We start from the raw sequence: 20527 nt of genomic DNA on the forward strand, positions 1-20527 counted from the left end.
TCGACTCACCTAAGCAAATACTGGTCCGATGGGGGCTCCTCCTCACTTCCCGAGGTGGTCAAATGGCACGCTTGTCTGGGGGGAGGGAGGCAGAAGGGTGGGAGGGGCTGAGCTGCTGGCAGGATAAGCGGGCAAGTCTCTCCCCACTACAGAATTCCACCCCGCCAGGCCTCTCATGCAAGAGAAGGAGTGGGTGTGTGATCTCAAGCACCCCAGATGTTCGCATCTTGTAGACAAGCACGCTGCCCCGGGAGGCCCAGCAGCTGCTCAAGGCCGTGGGCTTCCCAGCTTTCAACCTGTCCTGCTGGGGTGCCACCACCGCCTCTGGAGGCCCAGAGTGGCTCTCCCGCCCACCTCTGCCAGACCCCTTCCCCGGGGATCCTCCCTTCCCCACTTTGCTAGTCCACACACAGCCCCTATGTGGGGGCCACCCGATGGGGTCCGACCACCCCTCCATCCCGTGCTGAGTGGGGACGGCGGGGGCGTGCTGATGGCAGGGACCACGACCCTCTCCACTGTGAGCTCCCTGCCACCCACCCAGGCTGGGGCCCCTGGCAGAGGGCTGGGTCCTGACTCCCACCGCCTTGCTGGGGCAGTGGTGAGGCCCAGAAGGGGCTGGGGGCAAGGGCAGCTCACCTGTGAGGCTGAAATCCGGGAGACCTCTTGCCGCCCAGTGAGGTCGGAGGACGAGACGTTGGCAGGCGCACCCCTGTGTAGCCTCATGCTCACCTTCCTCTCTCTGTCGACCCGTGAGATCGCTCTGGGAGAAGTATTGCCTGGAAGGCAAGGCGGGGGGTCGGGGTTGGGGGAGGAGGGTGAGGGAAGCTGCCCTCAGCACCCAGGCCCCTGGCTGCCCTGCGCCCCCGACACTGGAGACCCCCGCCCACTGCCCAAGGTGCCCGCTCACCAGCTTGCTGGATACGGGAGGCAGGGGTGGAAGCCACAGGCTCGGCTGCACTGCGGAGCCGGTTGGCAGCGGCCCCCGTGGGTGGGCCAGGGGGCAGGGCCCGGGTTGCCGACCCCCGGAGCTGCCCCATCCTCTCCTCTCGCTCGTGTTCTCGCCGCTCCCGGTCCACGTCCTCGGGGTTTCGGGCTGCACCCTGCGGGCATGAGACGAGAACCCTGGTCAACCCTGCGGGGGTTGGGGTGCTCCGGGATCCGGCACTCCATCGGGGTCAGAGCAGGGGAGGCAGGGCGGGGGGTGTGTGTCTCAGAAACCCTCAGGTCCCACCGCCTCCCCACAAAGCAGGTAGCCCGAGAGACCCGGAGATGCCCCCTGATCACACTGCACAGATAAAAAACAAAGCCACACGACTGCCCAGGAGAAAGCTCGACCTGGGGAGCAGAGGGAGGTCACTCTGTCCTGGTCTCGTGGGGCCTGGAGTCAGGGCTGGGAGGACTGATGCCCCAGGACGGCCAAGTTCCCCACCGCCCCCATGTACAGAGGGCCCTTGGTTCCCTGACGCTTCCAAACACAGCAGGGCAGGTGCTCAGAGGCCGAGAAAAGAGTTACAAGGCGAGCTGAAGGCAGGGCCAGGACTCAAACAGGCCTCTCAGGGCCCAGTTAGGGGGATCTTTTCCAAGGGCTGCTCTTCCCCTGGACCTGGCAATGGTTTCACAACTAAGAGGCCCAAGGGACCCACACAGATGCTGCCTTGCTTGGGATGGGAGCTGAAGAAGGCATGGACTAGATGCCCCATGGAAGAAAGAGGCCCAGCAGGCAGACGGGGGCAGAAGAGGTGCGTGAGCCCCTGGGGGGCTCTGCCCTCTAGCCACTGCCACCCCCAATGCAGGAGGAAAGGAGAAAGGCCCAGAGAGAGGAGCGCGGCATGGGGGCGGCAGCGGCCGCGTTACCTAGTTGGTCCTGGGGTCGTCCACAGGGAAGGGCAGGGGGCTGGCATGAGGGGGGCCGCATCTGTGGAGGAGAGAGCTGCAGGCTGAGTTGGGGGGGCGGAGGCGGCCTGCTCATGGGCCACAGGCTCCTACAACCCTGTCTCTCCCAGAGAACCGGCCGAGAAGGCCTGACTATCCTTCAGAGATGGGGTGGGGGCTGGCTCTGGACTTAAAAGCAACTCCAGGAGCTAGCGGTTGGGGGATCAGAGGATCCTTGGATCCTACAGGAAGAACCAGGACCCAGAGAAGCCTCGGGAGGCCTGGGGCCGCACAGCTCAGGGCAGAACTGGGCTATGTCCCAGTCTCCGCTTGCCGTGCTCCCAGAGGACTCGGGCAGAACATTCTAGAGGTGTATGCTCTCCGTCCTCCCACCCTCAAGCCTGTCCAGGCAGGCCGGGAAGCACCAGGGAATACCACCTGACCCCGGGTCCTCATCCTGGGCTCCCATCCACTCAGTTAACAGATGGGGAGAGAGAACGACTGAGCCAGAAGCAGGGCCAAACCTGTGACGAGAGCTGCCACGCCCACTCATTAAACATCCCTCGGGGAGGGGGCACATCCACCCTGCAAGGCAGGTCCGAACTCACTCTCTGGTGGGGGGACACTGAGGCTCACTGAAGTCAAGTGACTCCCCCAGAGGTGCCCAGCCCAGGGGCTGTGGCTGAGCAGAGGGCTGGAGCCCTCGCCCTCCACAGACTTGGGCCCACAGTGGCCCTGCAGCAGAAGGAGCTGAGTCACTCATCCCGTTTTCCATCCAACCCGAGTGATGCCTCAAGAAATGCACACCAGGAAGGTCTCTTGGCTTTTATTTGCCCACAAGAAGACACAAAAGGTCAACGTCTGAGTCACATGAGCCTTCCCCCGTGTTGTGCAGACCCCTGTCCTTGGCAGTGTCAAGTTTCCACCCGGCTGGCTGGTTGGACTTCAGAATACAGTGGCTCTGTGCAGTATCCCAGGTTCCAGGTATCGGGGGACTCCGGGGCCCTGACGCTGAACAATACGGCGTGGCCCCTCCAAGGAGGGAAGTTCTCAGTCAGGACAGGATCCTTCCCATGGAAGAGTTTGCAGCCCTCGGTGCCCAGCATGGTGTCCGGTCTGCTGGTAGGTGCTGGTGAAGGCTTCTTGTAGGCAGGGCAGGAGGGGTGATGTGGGAGGAGCTTGGCCTTGAGGTAAAAACGTGGAAGGTCCCCAGGGCGTGTCCACAGATACTTCCGCCAGGGGCAGCTGGAGGTGGTCAAGCTCACCATAGCAGGGATGGGGTCAGAGGTGCCCAGTTATCCAGTCCAATGGCCCTCAAGTCGGAGATTGGTGTGGGAGGTTGGTACCTCTGCTCAGCTTTTGCCTCTAGGGCCTGCCTCGATGGGAACTCCAGGAAGGGGTCAGGGTGCCAGCAAAGGGTGGAGAGAGTGCTCCCGGCCTGGCTTGAGGTGAGATCTTGTAGGCTGGGTGGTCCCATGAGAGGCTCTATGAGGAGCCATCTGGAGCTGCAGGTGCCCCTGGACTTTCTGCAATGATGGATGTGTTAACATCCACCTTGACAGGTGTGGCAGCCACTAGCTGGCCACCTGTGGCTCCTGAAAACTTTAAATATGGCAAACGATCTGAGGAAGTATGTTTTCAGCTTTAATTAACTTTAATGAAAAATTAGCCACATGTAGCCAGTGGCTACCACATCGGCGGGCATAGGCCCAGACTTTGCAAAATCCATTCTCTGAGCTGTACCGAGAGGAAGGGCCAAACTCGGCCCTGAACCAGACTCATGAATACGTCTGTACATGGATGAGAGGGTGGGCGCAGTGCCCTAAGCAGCACCCTGGGGTGAGAGCTGTGCTCCTAGACAGAAGGTCTGCGGTGATGGCTGCCACTGCCCATCTCCCACCCTTGGGGCCCTCCAGCCTGTGGGACATTTTCATCCTCCGCCCAATCTCCGCCCCGCTCCTTAGGCCACTGTCTGAGAGTCAGAGAGAGCGCGGATCAGAGACCAAGTGCCAATCCCAGGGTCCTGGAGAACAAGGCCTCGTCCTGAGCATCCGGCAGAAGGGTGCCCGCCAAGAAAAGAGGCAGTCAGGAGGACATGCACTCCAGGTAGGGGCGTTTAATGAGCTCAGGTTCAACACAGAGGCTGCCGGCGGGGTCTGGCCAAGGCTGTTCCTGGGGTCCACTGCCACCAGGCCCTCCAGGGCAAGGAACATGGTGTCTCCTTCAGGCTCTGTTCACCAGGCAGCTGATTCGTCCCCAAGAATCTCACAGCAGGGCCTTCTCTGCACACCCTCTCCACTCTACCCCCACCACATCAAGGGCTGTCTCCTCGGGCCTGGCCCCGATGGGCTTGGGCACACCTGGTGATGTCAGAACTGGGGCCCCGCAGCCCAGACCACAGGCCAGTAGTTTTGGGGGGGCAGCTCCTCCACCTCCTCCAGGGGCCTATGTGGAGGGTCCTGGGTGCCCAGTGGCGCCGGGCACCTGGAAGGGACAGAGAGAGCACAGCGGAGGCTCAGCCTCTTGGGCTCCCCCACCCCGCCAAGCGGTAAGTCTCGGAGAAGTCAGATCCTGGAGGCGCTTACCAGTACACAGGTGGGTTCGCTGGCCCAGCACAGGGACAGGGGCGGGGGCTGGGCAGTGCAACAGCTTCGCTGTCGCGGGGCTGAGCCTGGCTCGAGGAAGCCCCCTTCTCCAGAAGAGACGTGAAACAAGATACAGGATGTCACAGATTCCGGAGTCCCAGGCCCAGCGGTTGAACACTTCTCCCCACCCCACCCCCACAACTCTTAAGAGAGAGAGAGAAAAGAGAGGTGCCTAGCAAGACCCAGGGTGCCACAACCAGGGAGAAGGAAGCCACAATGAAGGGGTCCAGGCTGGCCAAGGGGGACTCAGCAAAGGCCGCCAGCTGGCACGTGCAGGACACCAAGAGCAAGACGCTGCAGGCCAGGATCAAGACAGTGGGGGGGCCCACCAGTGCCATCCAGGCCCCGCTCACCCAGGCATCCAGGACGGACGGGAGGCCCAGGTGGGCCCTCTCGGGTCCGCTGGGAGGCAGCGCCCCACCTGGGCCCTGCTGACTGCGGCAGCACAGGCTGTCCGCATGGATGAAGCTGGAGTGGGGGTCACGTGCGCCGTCCAGCTCATAGCTCCCTGCTTCCGGGAGCCCCGCCCACCACAGGGTCACGTTGGCCTTCCCGGTCCAGTCCCCCATGCCCGCCTCGGCCTTCAGGAGACTCACGAATTTGAGCATGTTCCAGTCGAAGACGTAGTCGTACGAGAAGCCCTGCCGGTGGAAGAGGTTGCGGAAGAGCTGGCGCAGGTAGGAGTAGTCGGGCTTGTCGTCAAACCGCAGCGAACGGCAGAAGTTGAGGTATGTGGAGAACTCGGCTGGTGCGGGGGGCGGGGGGACAGAAGGTGCTGTCATGAGGCCTGCGCTCCCGGGGCCCCCCGGACGGCGCTGTGCTACCCAGCCCCCGCCCCTACAGATGCTCTGGATCTAAGAGGGGTCAAGACGATGTCCTCCCTACCACGATCTGTGAGCCCCAAAGACAGTCAAGAACCTGATGGAAATTCTAAGCCATAGGAGAAAAACTTGGGTTTCCTCCTCTGAAAACCAGAGGTGAGAGAGGGCCCTTGTGAGACGACAGAACACACACACACACACACACACACACACACACAGGTTCCTCTCCCGGGGCTCCTAAGGCCCGTGTAATTTCCTAAGTGGTGAGAGCACAAGGAGCATCCTGTCCAGACCTCAACGGAGGAGACTCCAGGTGGCTCCCGGATGGCAGCGGGTCAGCAGAAAGACCAAGCCATGATCAGAAACTTGCAACTCCCGGGGCCCACCCCTACCCGCCTCCCTAGAGAAGGGAGGGGACTGGGATCAGAGTTAATGGTCGCCATGCCGATGGGATGAAGCCTCCATAAGTATCGCAACAGCATGGGGTCTGGAGGGCTTCCTGGTTGGTGACCACATCCCCAACTCCACTCAAGAAAGAAGCTCCTGCATTCAGGACCCTCTCAGACCTCACTCTACATGTCTCTCTTCAACTGGCTGCTCCTCGGTATCCTTTATCACATTCTTTCATAGACTGGTTAAAACGTATTTCCCTGACGTTGGTGAGCCAAATTAATCGAATCTGAAAAGGGAAATCTCAGATTTATAGCCAACTGATCAGGAGCACAGGTAGCAACCTGGACTCGTGACTGGCATCTGAAGTGTAGCAGGAACAGCCTCGTAGGATTGAGCCCTTAACTGCAGGGTCTGACGCTTCCTCCAGGGAGGCAGTGTCGGAAGTGAGTTAAAATGTAGGACACCCAGCTGGTGTCAAGCAAGGTCCAGCGTTGGTCTCAACACTCAGCCCTTGCGAGGAGAGGCAGGAGTGTGGGCTGAGGACGACAGAGCTATGAGTGACGGATGCTGTGGAGCCGGGCAGTGGGGCCAAGACGGGCTCTGTGCGGCCTTGCTGGGCCCTCGGAAGGGGCCTTGGGGACCGCAGGCTAAGCACGCTGCCCCAGCGGGCTACTCACAGGGGTAGCCTTTGCAGAGGACCTCGATGGGCGTTGACATCTTCTTCTCGCTGATCCGCTCGTACTTCTGGCGCTTGGTGGCTGCTTTGAGGCCCTGCCAGGGCAGGGAGCCCAGGTTGAAGTACATGAGAACGTAGCCCAGACTCTCCAGGTCGTCTCGACGGCTTTGCTCTGCAGAGTCAAGGACAAGGTGAGGGGCAGGGTCCACCTGGGCTCCTGGCTGAGGGGGCCAGGACCCCTTTCTCCAGGACCTGCTCTTTGGGGTGAACAACCCTCCCTGTGCACTCAGCACGAGCCCACCCCACCCCAGCACATGCTGGCTTGCTGCACTATTACCCCTCCTGCAGAGCAGGGGCCTGAGGCTGGGCTTTGCTCACTCAACCTAGGCCTAGTGTCTCCAGCTCAGGCTCTCATTCATTTAGTCCCTGTGCAGTAGGCACCCCGGGGCCTCCCTGCCCAGCCCACCCCACGGATCAGGCACAAGCAGTGGCATCAGACAGGGCTGGGTCAGACCTGACTTTAACACTTGCTAAGCAGCACGACCTTAAGTGCCTGTGTCACACAGTCAGCCTGCAATTCCCAGCTGTAAAAATGGGGACACGTCCCCGCCCACCAAGGCTGCTGTGGGGATGACTAAGGCATGAAATAAAGAGTGCTTCTTGCGAAGGAGAAGACCTGCCTGTGTGACCAGCTGAGGAATAAACCCAGGCTGCAGAAGGAAGCCAAGGTCCTGGCGGGCAGCCCATAGGTACCCTCTGCTCCCAGGTCTTACGCACTCACCGATGCCCAGGTGGGTGTTGATGGAGGCGTAGCGGGCAGTGCCAGTCAAGTTCTTGTTTTCCCGGTAGGGGATATGCTGGTGGGTGCGGGCGTCCCGGTACTTCTTGGCCAGGCCGAAGTCAATGATGTACACCAAGTTGCCCTTCTTCCCCAGCCCCATGAGGAAGTTGTCAGGCTTGACGTCCCGGTGGATGAAGTTCTTGGAGTGGATGTACTCAATGCGGCTGATCTGGGGGACGGGAGAGCGAGTCACTCAGCAAGTGCTGAGGCAGGGGGAGCAGGGCTCACCAGATGCTCGGAGCCAGGCCTGGGCTGGGGGCTGGGGCCCTACAAATGGAAAACACATCCGTGGTCCCTGCCAATGGATGGGGACCCCTGCCACGAGGAGGGGAGCAAGATCGGTCTGCAGCCACCATGTATGATGATTTTAAAGGGGCAGGTCAGGGAAGGCTTCCTGGAGGAAGCGACAGTAGAGAGAAACTCTGATGGAGGGGTTCATCGGGTTTGCTGTGACACAGGAAAGAAAGCAAGGCAGGAAAGTACATGGCAAGCTCTAGAAAGGAAGCCCAGAAAGGCACTCAGGCCTCATCTGCCTGGCCCTACACCCTCAGGGTACAGAAGAGGCCCTCAAGGAACCAGAGAGGCATTTCAGAGGTTGTTCTGCCAACCAGACTGGGGGGAACAGGAGCACATGGAACCCTAAACTTGGTAGGTAGGGGTGACAGAGATGAAGCACACAGGCAGGATTTAACCCCTGGCTTCTGGAGGATACCAAAGTCAGGGAGACACAGAGGACCTTCCTTTCAACAATGTGTTAGAAACACATGTTAATAAATATGCACACAATCTGTCTTCTGGCAGGTTGGCCCCCTCCCTGGGCCTCAAGCTTCTGAATATTTCCTAAACTCAAAAAACCTAGACTTTTTTGAGTTTCTCGTCCTGTGAGAATCTGACAACCCTCTCTGCGCACACACATTTAGCCTAAAATTGGAGGATGTCTGCGGACTTTCTGCAGGGCAGACACAGACCCTGGGGAACAAGATCTCCACGTTCCATTCCAGGGCCAGGATTTTTGTTTTTTTTTTGCTGTGCCATGCAGTATTGTGGGATCTTTGTTCCCTGACCCAGGATTGAACCTGTGCCTCTTGCATTGAAAGCAGAGTCTTAACCACTAGACCACCAGGAAAGTCCCCCAGGGCCAGGATCCTGTGCTTTACTTTTTTTTTTCCTCCCTTGAATTTATAAAAGGATTGAGGATGCAAGAAATGTTTGTCCGTGGGCACTGGGGCCAGGGGGCGTCCCAAGTGACCCCACAAAAGGGAGCCACTCCTGAGGAGACAAGGCCCAGCAGCTTACCTATGGCCACTGCATGGGAACAGGCCCAAAGGTCTGGGTGACCACAGGCTTTTCAATCACCTGAGGGCAGAGTCCCAGGCCTTCCGTGGGAGCCCAGCTGAGCAGGTTTGGAGCGGAAACTGGCAGTCTATATGTTAATACCCACTCCCAGCCATGGCTGATGGTCAAGGTCCCCTGGTCCCAGTCCCAGGTCGCTGTCACTGCTTCCTGCTCCAGCATCCTCCAGCTGGGTACCCAGTGACCCCCGGCCTGAGGGAGGAGTTGGGGGACTCACCATCTGGTCGGCCAGGAGCAGCACAGTCTTGAGGCTGAACTTGCGGGAGCAGAAGTTGAAGAGGTCCTCGAGGCTGGGCCCCAGCAGCTCCATGACCATCACGTTGTAGTCCCCCTCGGCCCCGCACCATTTGATGGATGGGATCCCCACTGCATGGAGGCAGGGCAGTCAGGCGCCGTCACTCCCCAGCCCACCAGTCCCTGGGCCCCTCCCCGTGCAAGTGCTCAAGGCACAGGTGCAGAGCTCCCACCCCCACACCCACCGCCCCTCCGGCCCTCACCTCCCCCCTGCATCATCTTGTAGAATTTGCTCTCGATGTGCAGCTGGGGGTGCTTCGTCTTCACACACTCTAGCTTGATGGCGACTTCTTCACCAGAGGCAATATTGGCACCTGCAGGGGCAGAGGGACCCAGGTCACACTCAGCTGGCCAGGCAGCCCCAGACCAGGACCACTCCATGTCTGCCCCTGAGCAGCTCAGTGTCCCTTGGGAAGAGGCTGGAAAGGTGGTGGAGGCCCCAGGCTGTATCCAGGGGAAGCAGAGGGACCAGGGAGCACAGAGCATGCCCCTGACCCAGCCTGGGCAGGAAGGGAGAACCAGAACTGCAGCACGTGCTGGTGGAAGGAGGGAAGGGCTGCGGACCATGCAGAGAACTGGAGGCTGGGGCAGCAGGCGACCAGACGGGAGGGGGTCAGGGCGGGGCCAAAAAAACGTTCCCAGACCACTCAAGGGAGCTGTGTCCTGCAGAGTGGAGCCATTGAGGACTCCCTGGAGAGAGGAACCGTCAGTGGGGCGTAGAGCCGAGGAGGGGAACAGGCAGAGGCGCAGGGCCGTCTCGAGAAAGATCCCAACCCAAGCTGTGCCGGGCCTCAGTTTCCCCAGCTGCAGCCACGGGCAGGCTGAGCTGGAAGGCTGGGGGCTAAGCTGAGAGGCCAGCTCCTGCTGGGAGCCAAGGGGTACTAGAGCTGCCATCACTAAATGGTGTAGTCTCAGCACAGAGACAACACAGAAAGTCCGGAGGAGGAGACAGCTACTGGAAGAAGGGAGGGCATGATAAAGCCAGGACCTCAAACCAGGGATGCCCGAGATGGGGCTCCACAACAAACATGCCTGGAACAGCTGGCAATCTGAGGAAAGACAACACAGCTCACGCCACGCACCACAAGTCCTGAGTAGAGCAGAAGATCACACGGGGGAAAAAAGACTGGAGTGTAAGTTGGCTCAACCACTTTGGAGGCCAGGCTGGTCTCTGTCTGGTAAAGCTGAACACACACAGACCCTCAGCCAAACCAGGCCACTCCCAAGGGTACACCCTTCAGAAACGTGACTGCCGGGAGGCCAAGCAAGGACCTTTGCGCAGCAGCAAAGGAGCACAACGTCCAGCGCCAGAAATCAGCCACGAGGTGGGGCAGGCGCCCAGGGACGCCCCAGGCAGGGGGAGCCAGCACAACGGCTGTGCGGGTGGCTCTCTGCACCTGAACCCTCCCTGAGCAGAGGGCAAGGAGCAGCACTGCTGACAAAGGCCAGAAGGTGGAGGCACCCGAGAGCCCATCAGCGCAGCCGTGGACCACCACTCTGCCTGTCCCTAAAAACGAACAGGGGACCGACACAGGCTGCGACGCTGACGAACCTCACAAACATGGTGCATGGTGGATCAGCCACACTCCAGAGGGCAAACACTGTCTGATTCCAGTATATGAAATGCCCGGAACAGGGGAACCCACAGAGACAAAGGTTAGACTAGTGGCTGCCAGGGACTGGGGCAGGGGGAAGTAGGACAGGCCACAGGGCAGGCTACCCTGCTTAACAGGTGCAGGGTTTTCTTCTGGGTGATGAAAATGTTTTGGAACTAGACAGGGATGGTGGTCACACACACTGGGATTGTACTAGAGTCAGTGAAGTTGCTCAGTCCTATCGGAATGTGATCCCATGGACTATAGCCTACCAAGCTCCGCCATCCATGGAATTTTCCAGGCAAGAGTACTGGAGTGGGATGCCATTTCCTTCTCCAGGGGATCTTCCCGACCCAGGGATCGAACCCAGGTCTCCTGCATTGCAGGCAGACGCTTTACCATCTGAGCCACCAGGGAAGCCCCTGAGATTGTACTGCTGCTGCTGCTAAGTCGCTTCAGTCGTGTCCGACTCTGTGCGACCCCATAGACGGCAGCCCACCAGGCTCCCCCATCCCTGGGATTCTCCAGGCAAGAACACTGGAGTGGGTTGCCATTTCCTTCTCCAATGCATGAAAGTGAAAAGTGAAAGTGAAGTTGCTCAGTCCTATCAGACAATGGTATACTTTTAAAATGATTAATTGTATGTCATGTGAATTTCACCTCAATTTCAGGGGGAGAAAAAAAAGAGGAAGGAAGAGACAGAAGGATGCAAGCACAATCCTGACTGTCTCAATTTTAAAACATTCCATGCCGAAATATATACAGTTTAGGGATATACACACGTGATAGAACTCTTCAACAAAAGGGAATAACTTAAAATGTAAGATTCAGACAGTCCTTACCTTTGTTTGGGGGAAGCAAAGGGCAGGATGGGGTGTGGTTACCTCCGTGTGGGGGAAGCAGACGGCAGGATGGGGTGGGTTACTAGGGGTCTTCAGGGTGACAGAGCTGTCTTCCTCCAACTAGTGGTGAGAAGAGTGCCTTAAACCATGCACATGTTTTATACATTTAATTTAAAAAATAAAACAATGAGATGTTACAGGAAGGGAGCATTGCTTTTTATTTGGGGGTAGGCAAGGTTTCCCAAAGAAAGGCAATGCCAAAGAATGTTCAAACTACTGCACAATTGCACTCATCTCACACACTAGCAAAGTAATGCTCAATATTCTCCAAGCCAGGCTTCAACAGTATGTGAACCAAGAACTTCCAGATGTTCAAGCTGGATTTAGAAAAGGCAGAGGAACCAGAGATCAAATAGCCAACATCTGCTGGATCATCAAAAAAGCAAGAGAATTCCAGAAAAACATCTACTTCTGCTTTATTGACTACGCCAACGCCTTTGACTGTGTGGATCGCAACAAACTGTGGGAAATTCTTCTAGAGATGGGAATACCAGACCACCTGACCTGTCTCCTGAGAAATGTGTATGCAGGTCAAGAAGCAACAGTTAAAAGTGTACATGGAACAACAGACTGGTTCCAAATCGGGAAAGGAGTACGTCAAGACTGTATACTGTAACCCTGCCTATTTAACTTATATGCAGAGTACATTATGAGAAATGCCGGGCTGAATGAAGTACAAGAAGGAATCAAGATTGCCAGGAGAAATATCAGTAACTTCAGACATGCAGATGACATGACCCTTATGGCAGAAAGCAAAGAACTAAAGAGCCTCTTGATGAAAGTGAAAGAGGAGAGTGAAAAAGTTGGGTTAAAACTCAACATTCAGAAAACTAAGATCATGGCATCTGGTCCCATCACTTCAAGGCAAATAGATAGGGAAACAACGGTTGGGCTCCAAAATCACTGCAGATGGTGACTGCAGCCATGAAATTAAGACACTTGCTCCTTGGAAGAAAAGCTATGACCAACCTGACAACATATTAAAAAGCAGAGACATTATTTTGCCAACAAAGGTCAGTCTAGTCAAAGCTATGATTTTTCCAGTAGTCATGTATGGATGTGAGAGTTGGACTATAAAGAAAGCTGAGTGCCGAAGAATTGATGCTTTTGAACTGTGGTCTTGGAGAAGACTCTTGAGAGTCCCTTGGACTGCAAGGAGATCCAACCAGTTCATCCTAAGGGAAATCAGTCCTGAATTTTCATTGGAAGGACTGATGCTGAAGCTGAAACTCCAATACTTTGGCCACCTGATGTGAAGAACTGACGCTTTTGAAAAGACCCTGATGCTGGGAAAGACTGAAGGCGGGAGAAGGGGATGACAAAGGATGAGATGGTTGGATGGCATCACCAACTCGATGGACGTGAGTTTGAGTATGCTCTGGGAGCTGGTGATGGACAGGGAAGCCTGGTGTGCTGCAGTCCATGGGGTTGCAAAGAGTCGGATACGACTGAGCAACTGAACTGAACTGAAAGGTCTTCTATCCCTGACTTAACATCCAGAAGCCATAAAAAAAAAGTCTCCCTCCCCTCCAAAAGAGGAATCCCTTCCGCATGGCAAAAACACCACAAACAAACTCCAAAGACTTACAGTACATACTCGTAACTTTTATCAATGGCAAAGAACTAATATCACACTTATACTGAGCGTCTACAAATCAGCAGGAAAGAGACCAACAACTCCACAGAAAATAGGCTGAAGGAGTCAAACACACACTTAACAGAGAAAGAAATTATTAGTATAAAAATGGCTTACTCATGAAGACACCCAACCTCCTGTAAGAGAAAATATAAGTTAATATTATCCTGAAAGACCAAGTCCATGTAAGGTGGCCTGCATTGCAGGGGCAGGGGGCTCCCCTCCCCAGCGGGCAGGCCCCATATGAACTGGGGAAGCAGGCTGCAGGGCCGCCTGGCTCCCTCCGGCTTCCACTTGGGGGAGTTTAGTCGACACAGGCACACACAGGGCAAAACAGGCCTGGATGAGGCTGTGGGCTGTAGGCTGTTTGCAATAGTAAAAGCTTGGAAACAACCCAAATGTCCAGCGCGGGCCCTGGTTAAATAAAGAAAGGCCCATCCATAAAGCGGAACACAATGGAGAAAGAATGAGGAAGCTCTCTCGGTGCAGAAGTGGAAAGATCTCAAAGATATAGGAAGTGAAAAGGCGAAGTACAGAACCGTATGTATTCTATGCTCGAGGACACAGTATGTATCTGTGTTTGGTTGTATCTACATAAAGAAACACTGAAAAGAAACAGGAGAAACCCACAAGGCTGGAGCAGGGCAGGGGAGTGAAAGGACATTTCTCTGATACTAAGTTATATGTTGCCCTTGTTTTTTTTCAAAACCTTTGTTAAAATTCACATACTTTGAAGTGTAGGATTCAGTGGGGTTTTTTTGGTACATTCAAAAGGTTATGCAACTGGGACCACAATCAATTTTAGAATACTTTCACCATCCTCAAAACACGCGTATCTCTTAGTAGTTACTCCCCACCTCCCCCAGCAACCCCCCCAATCTAGGCACCCACGGAGCCACTTTCTGTCTCTATGGATATGCCTACTCCTGCCACTTCATACAGATGGAATCATACAATATGCGATCTTTTGTAACTGGCGTCTTTCCCTTAGTATGCTTGTGTATTTTGGACTTTGGTTGTGTGTATTTTCATTTCTGAATCATACAAAATTAAAATTAAAAAAATAAAGCAGATCTCCAAATTCAGTGCACAATGGGAGGAGAGAAAGCACTGTGCAAACTCTAAGGTGCTTTTGAAACATCAACACTCATCGCTGGGGAAAGCCTCGCGTGTTTCTGGGGGCACAGTAAGGATGCAGGCAGTGGGGGCTGGGGCTCACTACAGTCCACCAGCCTAGCAGTGGCAGGAAAGGCTGCAAAGGCTCCTGCGGTGTGAGGAGGACTGGGCCAGAGTGGTCATAGCACGTGCAAAGGCCCGACGGGTGGGGTGCAGTGAGCTCTGGGTGGTTCTGGTGCAGCTAGCTGGTGCTCGAGTGGGCCGAAGCAGACAGTGGAAGAGGTGAGCGGGGAGGAGGCAGGAAGGGTCTCAAGTGCCACAATCCTAGGCATCAGCCTGAGCCTCTGGGGACCAGGCCTGGCTGCCTTATTACAGGGCCCTGTGATTCTGTGGTGGGGCCGTCCTGCGCATTGCAGGGTGTTCTCCAGCATTCCCGACTCTACCCACCAGCTGCCAGCAGTCCCCCCACCCTGAGCCAAAACAACCAAAACTGATGTCCCCCGTGTGATAAAATCCGGCAGTCCCACCTCTTGTTGGGACCACTGGTGTATCAGGAAGGACAGAAGAGGACTTGAAGTTGGTGGGGATCTGCACAGAGGCTGCTGCAACTGTCCAGACGACGGTAGCCCCGCTCAGGCAGGGGGCAGGGACTGGGCGACGCAGGGCCTTCAGCACTTATGATTCAGCAGATTGTGCGGAGAGCAGAGGTGCACAGGGAAGGCCCCTCCCCGAGATGGGGGAGGGGGGGGTGAAGGGGAGGGGCCTTTGGGCCCTGTGGGCTCTTACACACCATCCTGCAAGTATTACTGCCTTTATCTCTATTTGACACGTGTGGAAACTGAGACACCAAAGGTCAATCAATGAGCAAACGCTGCACAGCATCCCTGAGCAGGGACCTAAGATGTTAGGCAAAGGCGTATGACTCCTACTACTGCCAAGCTGCCTCCGGGTCCCACCAGCCCCACCAGATCCCCGCACTGCCCCTGAACTCTTACCAGGAAGTTGCAAGTCCTCTCTCTGACCTCCCTTACTTCTCACAGCTGTGGACCTGAGGCTCAGACAGGTTAAGTAACTGGCCTGAGGTCACACAGAACCGGCTGGGGCACAGCCAGGATCTGAAAATTCATCTCTGGAGCTGCTTTTTTCTCGATTTCAATTCCCTAGCATCTCATTCATCACTCAACAGACACACACTGAGCCCTGAGCCGGCCCCGCCTTGGAGGAGCTCAGCTCACCTTCTGTGGCAATGACAATGGATAACTTTGACTAGGCACAAAGCGCCAGGCGAGGGCAGCAGAGGGGGCCCCTTGGTCGGATACAGCAGTTCTGCAGGGAGGTGGTGCAGGGATGAAACACTCTGGAAAACAAATTTGGACACAGAGAAGGGCTTGGCCCCGGCTAGCCCTTGAGGGTCTGGGACCTTGGCAAGTTCTAGATGGGGAGGAGGATGACCAATCTCACATGGGGGCTCCCTCAGACACTGGCATAATCAGGGACCTGGCTGGACGGAAGGTGGGGATGACGCACACCCCACAATCACCCACTGCAGTGGGCCATCCCCTCCCCATTTGGAACTGAGGCCCAGAGACTAAGAAGAGGTCTAGAGAGTTCCTGAGGGCAGTCGGTCGGCAGCTGGTAGAGTTGGTGGCACAAGCTTGGCCACTAGCAAAGCGGGCCACCCCTGCTGGGCAGCCCCTTGAGATGCCAAGGGCGAGGGAGGAGGGACCTGAAGAGGACCACTACCGGCCAGGAAGCCACATCCACAAATGTGCTTGCCCTCGGTCGATCCTGGAAAGCAGGGCCTGGAGGCCGCGCCCAGCCCCACCTGCAGAGGCCATCTGGAGTCAGGCCCTGGCGCCAGCACTAGCGATGAGAATGTGGCCAGAGCTCTGAACAAAGGGAGCCAGCGAGGCCAGCTGGGCAGGCCCTACAATCCCTGCCACCCCCACGCCAGAGAAAGGGGCCCAGGAAGGAGCTGGCGGGACATTGCACCAGGCCGGGGTCCCCACGGCCTGTGCACTGATGAAGGCTGGACAGTCAGCGGAGAACTGGCTCCTGCACCCCCTGCCCCCACCCCAGCTCAGGCCCAAGGGGACCCAGCTCCTCTGATGGTAGCAAATCCTAACCAAGACTGAGGGCTGGGGGACACCACAAGAAAGCACCACTGCTGGGCTGAGCGCATGCAGAGGGTCTGTGTGCCATGATCTCGCTGCTTCTCGCCACCCTGGTGGCCTCACGACCCCACCTTGTAGACGGAGATGCCAAGGCTGGCAGAGGTCATCCCTTGTCCAAGGGCACACACGAGGTAAAGAAAGGCCAATACCCAGAGCCGGTAGAATGTACTCCAAAGTAAATTGGAGGAGTGAGCTCGGACCTAAACTTTAAAATGAACTAGATGAATACTGGGAATTAAGGCTTCTCTTGGTGGCTCAGATGGTAAGGAATCTGCCTCCAATGCGGGGGACCCAAGTTTGGTCCCTGGGTTGGGAAGATCCTCTAGAGAAGGAAATGGCAACCCACTCTAGTATTCTTGCCTGAAAATCCCATGGACAGAGGGGCCTGGTGGGCTACAGTCTATGGGGTCGCAGAGAGTCAGCACAACTGAGCAAGTCACACAGATGATTACTGGATAAAGAGAAGTCTGTCCCAGGGAGGACCAGGAACACTGGCTTTCTGAATGACCTTGGGTTGCCCTCCGTCTCGGGGCCTCAGTTTCCCTTCTGTACAGAGAAGGCCTGGGACCCAGTGTTGTGCATCTGCCAAAAGCCACCTTGAACCAACGGCTCCAGGCTTCAGTTCTGAGCCCGAAGCTGCCACGATAAGCGGATCCTCTATGTTCACCCCAATTTCACAAACAGAAAGGAGATGGGGTACCTCCCTCTTTCACGGATGAGAATGCTGAGGCTCAGAGAGAGAAAATGACTTATCCCAGGTGTCAAAGCCCATGAGAAATAGACCGGGGACCTGAACTTGCCCCCCACATCCCATCCTTCTTCTCCCCTGCCACTTCACAGGCCTCTGAGTGTCACAGCCTCATTTCCTCATTCCTTCATTTCAGAGGCTTTCACTGAACCCCCACGTGCTGAGCCCTGGGGCAAAAGCATGGAGGCAAGCCAGTGCCCCTCCCCACCCCCACAGGAGCTCAGAGTGGCAGAGCAAACCTTTCCATCAGCTCCCGCTTGCACTGTCCCCTCCTCCTCTGCCCTGGGCTCTGCAGTGTTTACAGGAGGGTGGTCTACTAGGTACCTGACCATGACGTGCACATCTGGCTGGCACTTGCCAGTCTACAAGATGCTCTCCTCATGTGCCTCCTGGAAGTCCTTGGTCAGCCAGGCGGCAGCATCACACAAACCTGCTGCATCACACAGACCTCAGCGACCGCACCAAGCCACGTCTGACGGCTCCCTCCCATGTTCTGTCCTCTACACTCTTACTCCTTGGAGGGCTATGGGTAGAAAGTCTGCCTTTTGTAGTTGTTTTTTTTTTTCTTTTCTTTTTTGGCCACACCACCTGGCCCATGGGATCTTAGTGCCCTGAGCAGGGATCGAAACTGCGCCCTTGATAGTGAAGCATGCAGTCCTAACCCCTGGACCTTGTCACCAAGAGAGCGCCTTGTCATTTCTAGTTTTGGAGAGAAGTCTTGGTGGCCAACCTGACCATTCCACCCTGTCTCGATCTGTAAAGCGGGAACAGCTCGGCATTGTCCCCAGAGGCGGCTGTAAGCAGAGACCACATTCGCACAGGGCTCCCAGCACAAGTACTGCCTGAAGAATGTGGGCATACATGTCTCCCCCGACCTTGATGGAGAAGAAGTGGCTCACTGAGAAGCAGATCTCATACCCCAAGAGGGCAGGGACCCAGACCACTGGGTAAGAGAAACCCTCTGAGGTCTGAAGCAACAAGCCCGGCACACTGACCTGTCGGCTTCCTCCGCTCAGGACAGAACTGACCAACGACTCTTTTTCCAGGAGGGAAACTGAAGCACAGATGCTGGCAAGAGCACAGGGACAGCAATGGGGAGAAACCCCAGGGGCTGCTACCTCGCTCTAACAACTCCCACTCCCGATCGACCAACACAGTCTCTCTCTCTGGACCAACAACTGCCAAGGAAGGGTTGTGCCTCCTGACTTCGCCCCCCTCCCCGATCCAGGGCCGCTGAGAAAGTGGCATTCTCCAGGGTCAAGGACAGGGATGAGATGTCAGTGATTTACTCAATCAACAACACGAGACCATGCTCAGCCTTTCAACAGGAAGCACATCCGGGGAGAGAGATTCTAAAAAGTTAAGACCACCGCCGCCGCCCCGCCACCGCCCCCCCGCCGCCCCCGCCCCCGTGGTTAGTGGGGAGGCTGCATCATTCCAAAGTCTTCCTGGGCTGAATTCCAGGCGGCCGTCTGGCGGGGCAGGCCAAACGGGGGAAGCAACAGCGGCCCAGGCCACTTCTGTCCACCAGCATCCTTTTTCCCAGGAGACAAGACAGGGGTGCTAACCCAGCCTGGGCTTTCCCACGCCCAGATGGAAACCCAGGTCATCTGCAGCTAGAAACCAAGAGTTAAAAATACCTCCTACAGCCCGATGGCAGCACTGACATCCCGGCCGCCCACCCTCCTGCCCTGACTGAGGAGGAGTCCCTCGGCCTGCCTCACCCCCAGCCTGAGGCTTCCTCCCCACCTGGGATGGTTCTGGGACAAAACGATCAAAACACGGTACCAGAGTCAGGTTCTAGCTTCAGAGCGTGAAATCTTGGCATCTTTCCTCCGAGTCCCCAGCGCTGTCCCAGGGGCTCCAGATCCACTGAGCTGGAGCCAGAAACACTCACCTAGGTAGATGTCTCCAAAGGACCCGCTCCCGATCTTCCGGCCCAGGCGGTACTTATTCCCCACACGTAGCTCCATGGTTCACTCCTGCAGAGGGAAGCAGAAACACAGGGTCAGAGAGGAGGGGAGCTGGGAAGGGGGTGAGCCCCCAGACCCCACCCCTCCACCACCAAAAAGGTCTGACAAAGCCACAAGAAAAAACTCGGGACACTGGGATCTCCATCCGGCTGGCCTGGAAGGGATTTGGCCTCACTTTGCCTGAGGGCAACCATGTGTCAGGTAGCCCAACAGCCTCCACGGGTGGTGAGGCTATCAGAACAGGTGTCAGTGTCGCCAGGCAGAAGAAGGGGGTTGGAGACAGGGGGCAGGAGGAAAGAGCAAAGCAAGCAGTTCCTCGGGGGACATGCATTTGGGGACTCTCCAATAGGAGTCTCTCAGGGCAGGCTAGTCACAATGGGCAAAGACCCTGAAAGGAAAATCAAGGACAGAGGGGGTGATGGGGAGGGCAGATGCAGAAGCTGATCACCTTGGGGCTGCTGCCATGGCAACCACCTGCTAATTCCAACCTCCAGGGACAGGAGGACAGAGTGAATGGAGGGTCCCCAAAGGAGTTCCTCAGCCCCCTTAGGACGTGGAAATGATGGGGTCCCGGTGACCCCATTCCCACCCCAGGCTTCCAGCACCAAGAACTGAAGGCCAGGTCTCCACAGCCTGGACAGGTCTTCCCAGAGGTAGACTCTGCAAGTGTGCACTGAGCCCCACAAAGAGTGGTTGCCCTAACTCAGGGGGAAGGCCAGAAAGGGGCCCCCTGAACATCCAGCTTCTGGCCTTCTCCCTCTCTCAACCTCGCCAACACCAAGAACCGCAACAGGACTCTGTACGGCCTTCTATGGATAGACAGAGAGTTTGGGGCTGGCTTTCTTCAAGACGAGGAGGGTCTCCTAAGAGAGCCCTGCAGAGCAACCAAGGGGACCAAAGCCAAGTTTTGAGCCGCCCGTCAGCTTCTGTGGGGTGGGAGGAGTCTGGGGGGAAGTGCCTATCTGAGCACTTCCCTCCCTGTTGTGCCCCACGCTGGGTGTCCAAGCTTTCCCAAGCTCTCTGAACAGCAGGGACCACCCTGGGAGGGACCCCTCTGCTCTGGCCTGGGGCAAAGGTCTGGGCACTCTCGAGGTTCTGGCCAGCAGAGGAGGAAACTCCAAGGCTGGGAGATGAGGTCTTGCTCTGGGGGGGCCTATGAAATAAGGAGAAGGTTGTGTGGGGGTCGGCTAAAATCACAGAGTGTCTACAAGACAGCCAGTGTAGACAACTAGGAAGGCGAGATGCTCTCTGCAGACAGAGAACTCAAGCCCAGGGAGGTCACGCAGCCTGCCCACCTCCCCTCCAGCAGCAAGTCTCCTACCCTAAGGCCCAGACAGGGCTCCTGCTGCCCTACCTGGCGGCCTCCCACCCACCAGCTGATGCCAGGGCCAGGAGGCCGCACAGGAAGGGGGAAAAACGGCAAAGTCTCAGCCCCTACCCCACACTAAGGACTACCCGGAAAGCCAGACCCACCTGGGAGGGGAGGTG

General features: G+C 56.8%; 1 protein-coding gene across 12 annotated transcripts in view; it reads right to left on the bottom strand.

Annotated features, from left to right (window-relative positions):
- Positions 1 to 20527, bottom strand: part of CSNK1E (casein kinase 1, epsilon) — a 35916-nt gene that overhangs the window by 1245 nt on the left and 14144 nt on the right. For 4 of the 12 annotated variants that reach the window (XM_010845096.1, XM_010845095.1, XM_010845094.1 and 1 more), the window contains exons 2-7: positions 18964 to 19048; positions 9099 to 9209; positions 8819 to 8967; positions 7189 to 7417; positions 6409 to 6579; positions 3514 to 5262 (exon numbers count right to left, since the gene is read on the bottom strand). In XM_010845096.1, coding sequence (XP_010843398.1) covers positions 4598 to 5262; positions 6409 to 6579; positions 7189 to 7417; positions 8819 to 8967; positions 9099 to 9209; positions 18964 to 19039 — 1401 coding nt within the window. In that variant the 5' untranslated portion in view covers positions 19040 to 19048 and the 3' untranslated portion in view covers positions 3514 to 4597. Of the gene's footprint in view, positions 76 to 636; positions 777 to 907; positions 1101 to 1854; positions 1916 to 3513; positions 5263 to 6408; positions 6580 to 7188; positions 7418 to 8818; positions 8968 to 9098; positions 9210 to 18963; positions 19049 to 20527 lie in introns of those variants that run through there. The other 8 variants (XR_825685.1, XM_010845099.1, XM_010845100.1 and 5 more) reach the window with 8 other exon arrangements.

This window comes from Bison bison, unplaced genomic scaffold, assembly GCF_000754665.1.
Source record: "Bison bison bison isolate TAMUID 2011002044 unplaced genomic scaffold, Bison_UMD1.0 scf7180017864213, whole genome shotgun sequence".
Lineage (NCBI taxonomy): Eukaryota > Metazoa > Chordata > Mammalia > Artiodactyla > Bovidae > Bison > Bison bison.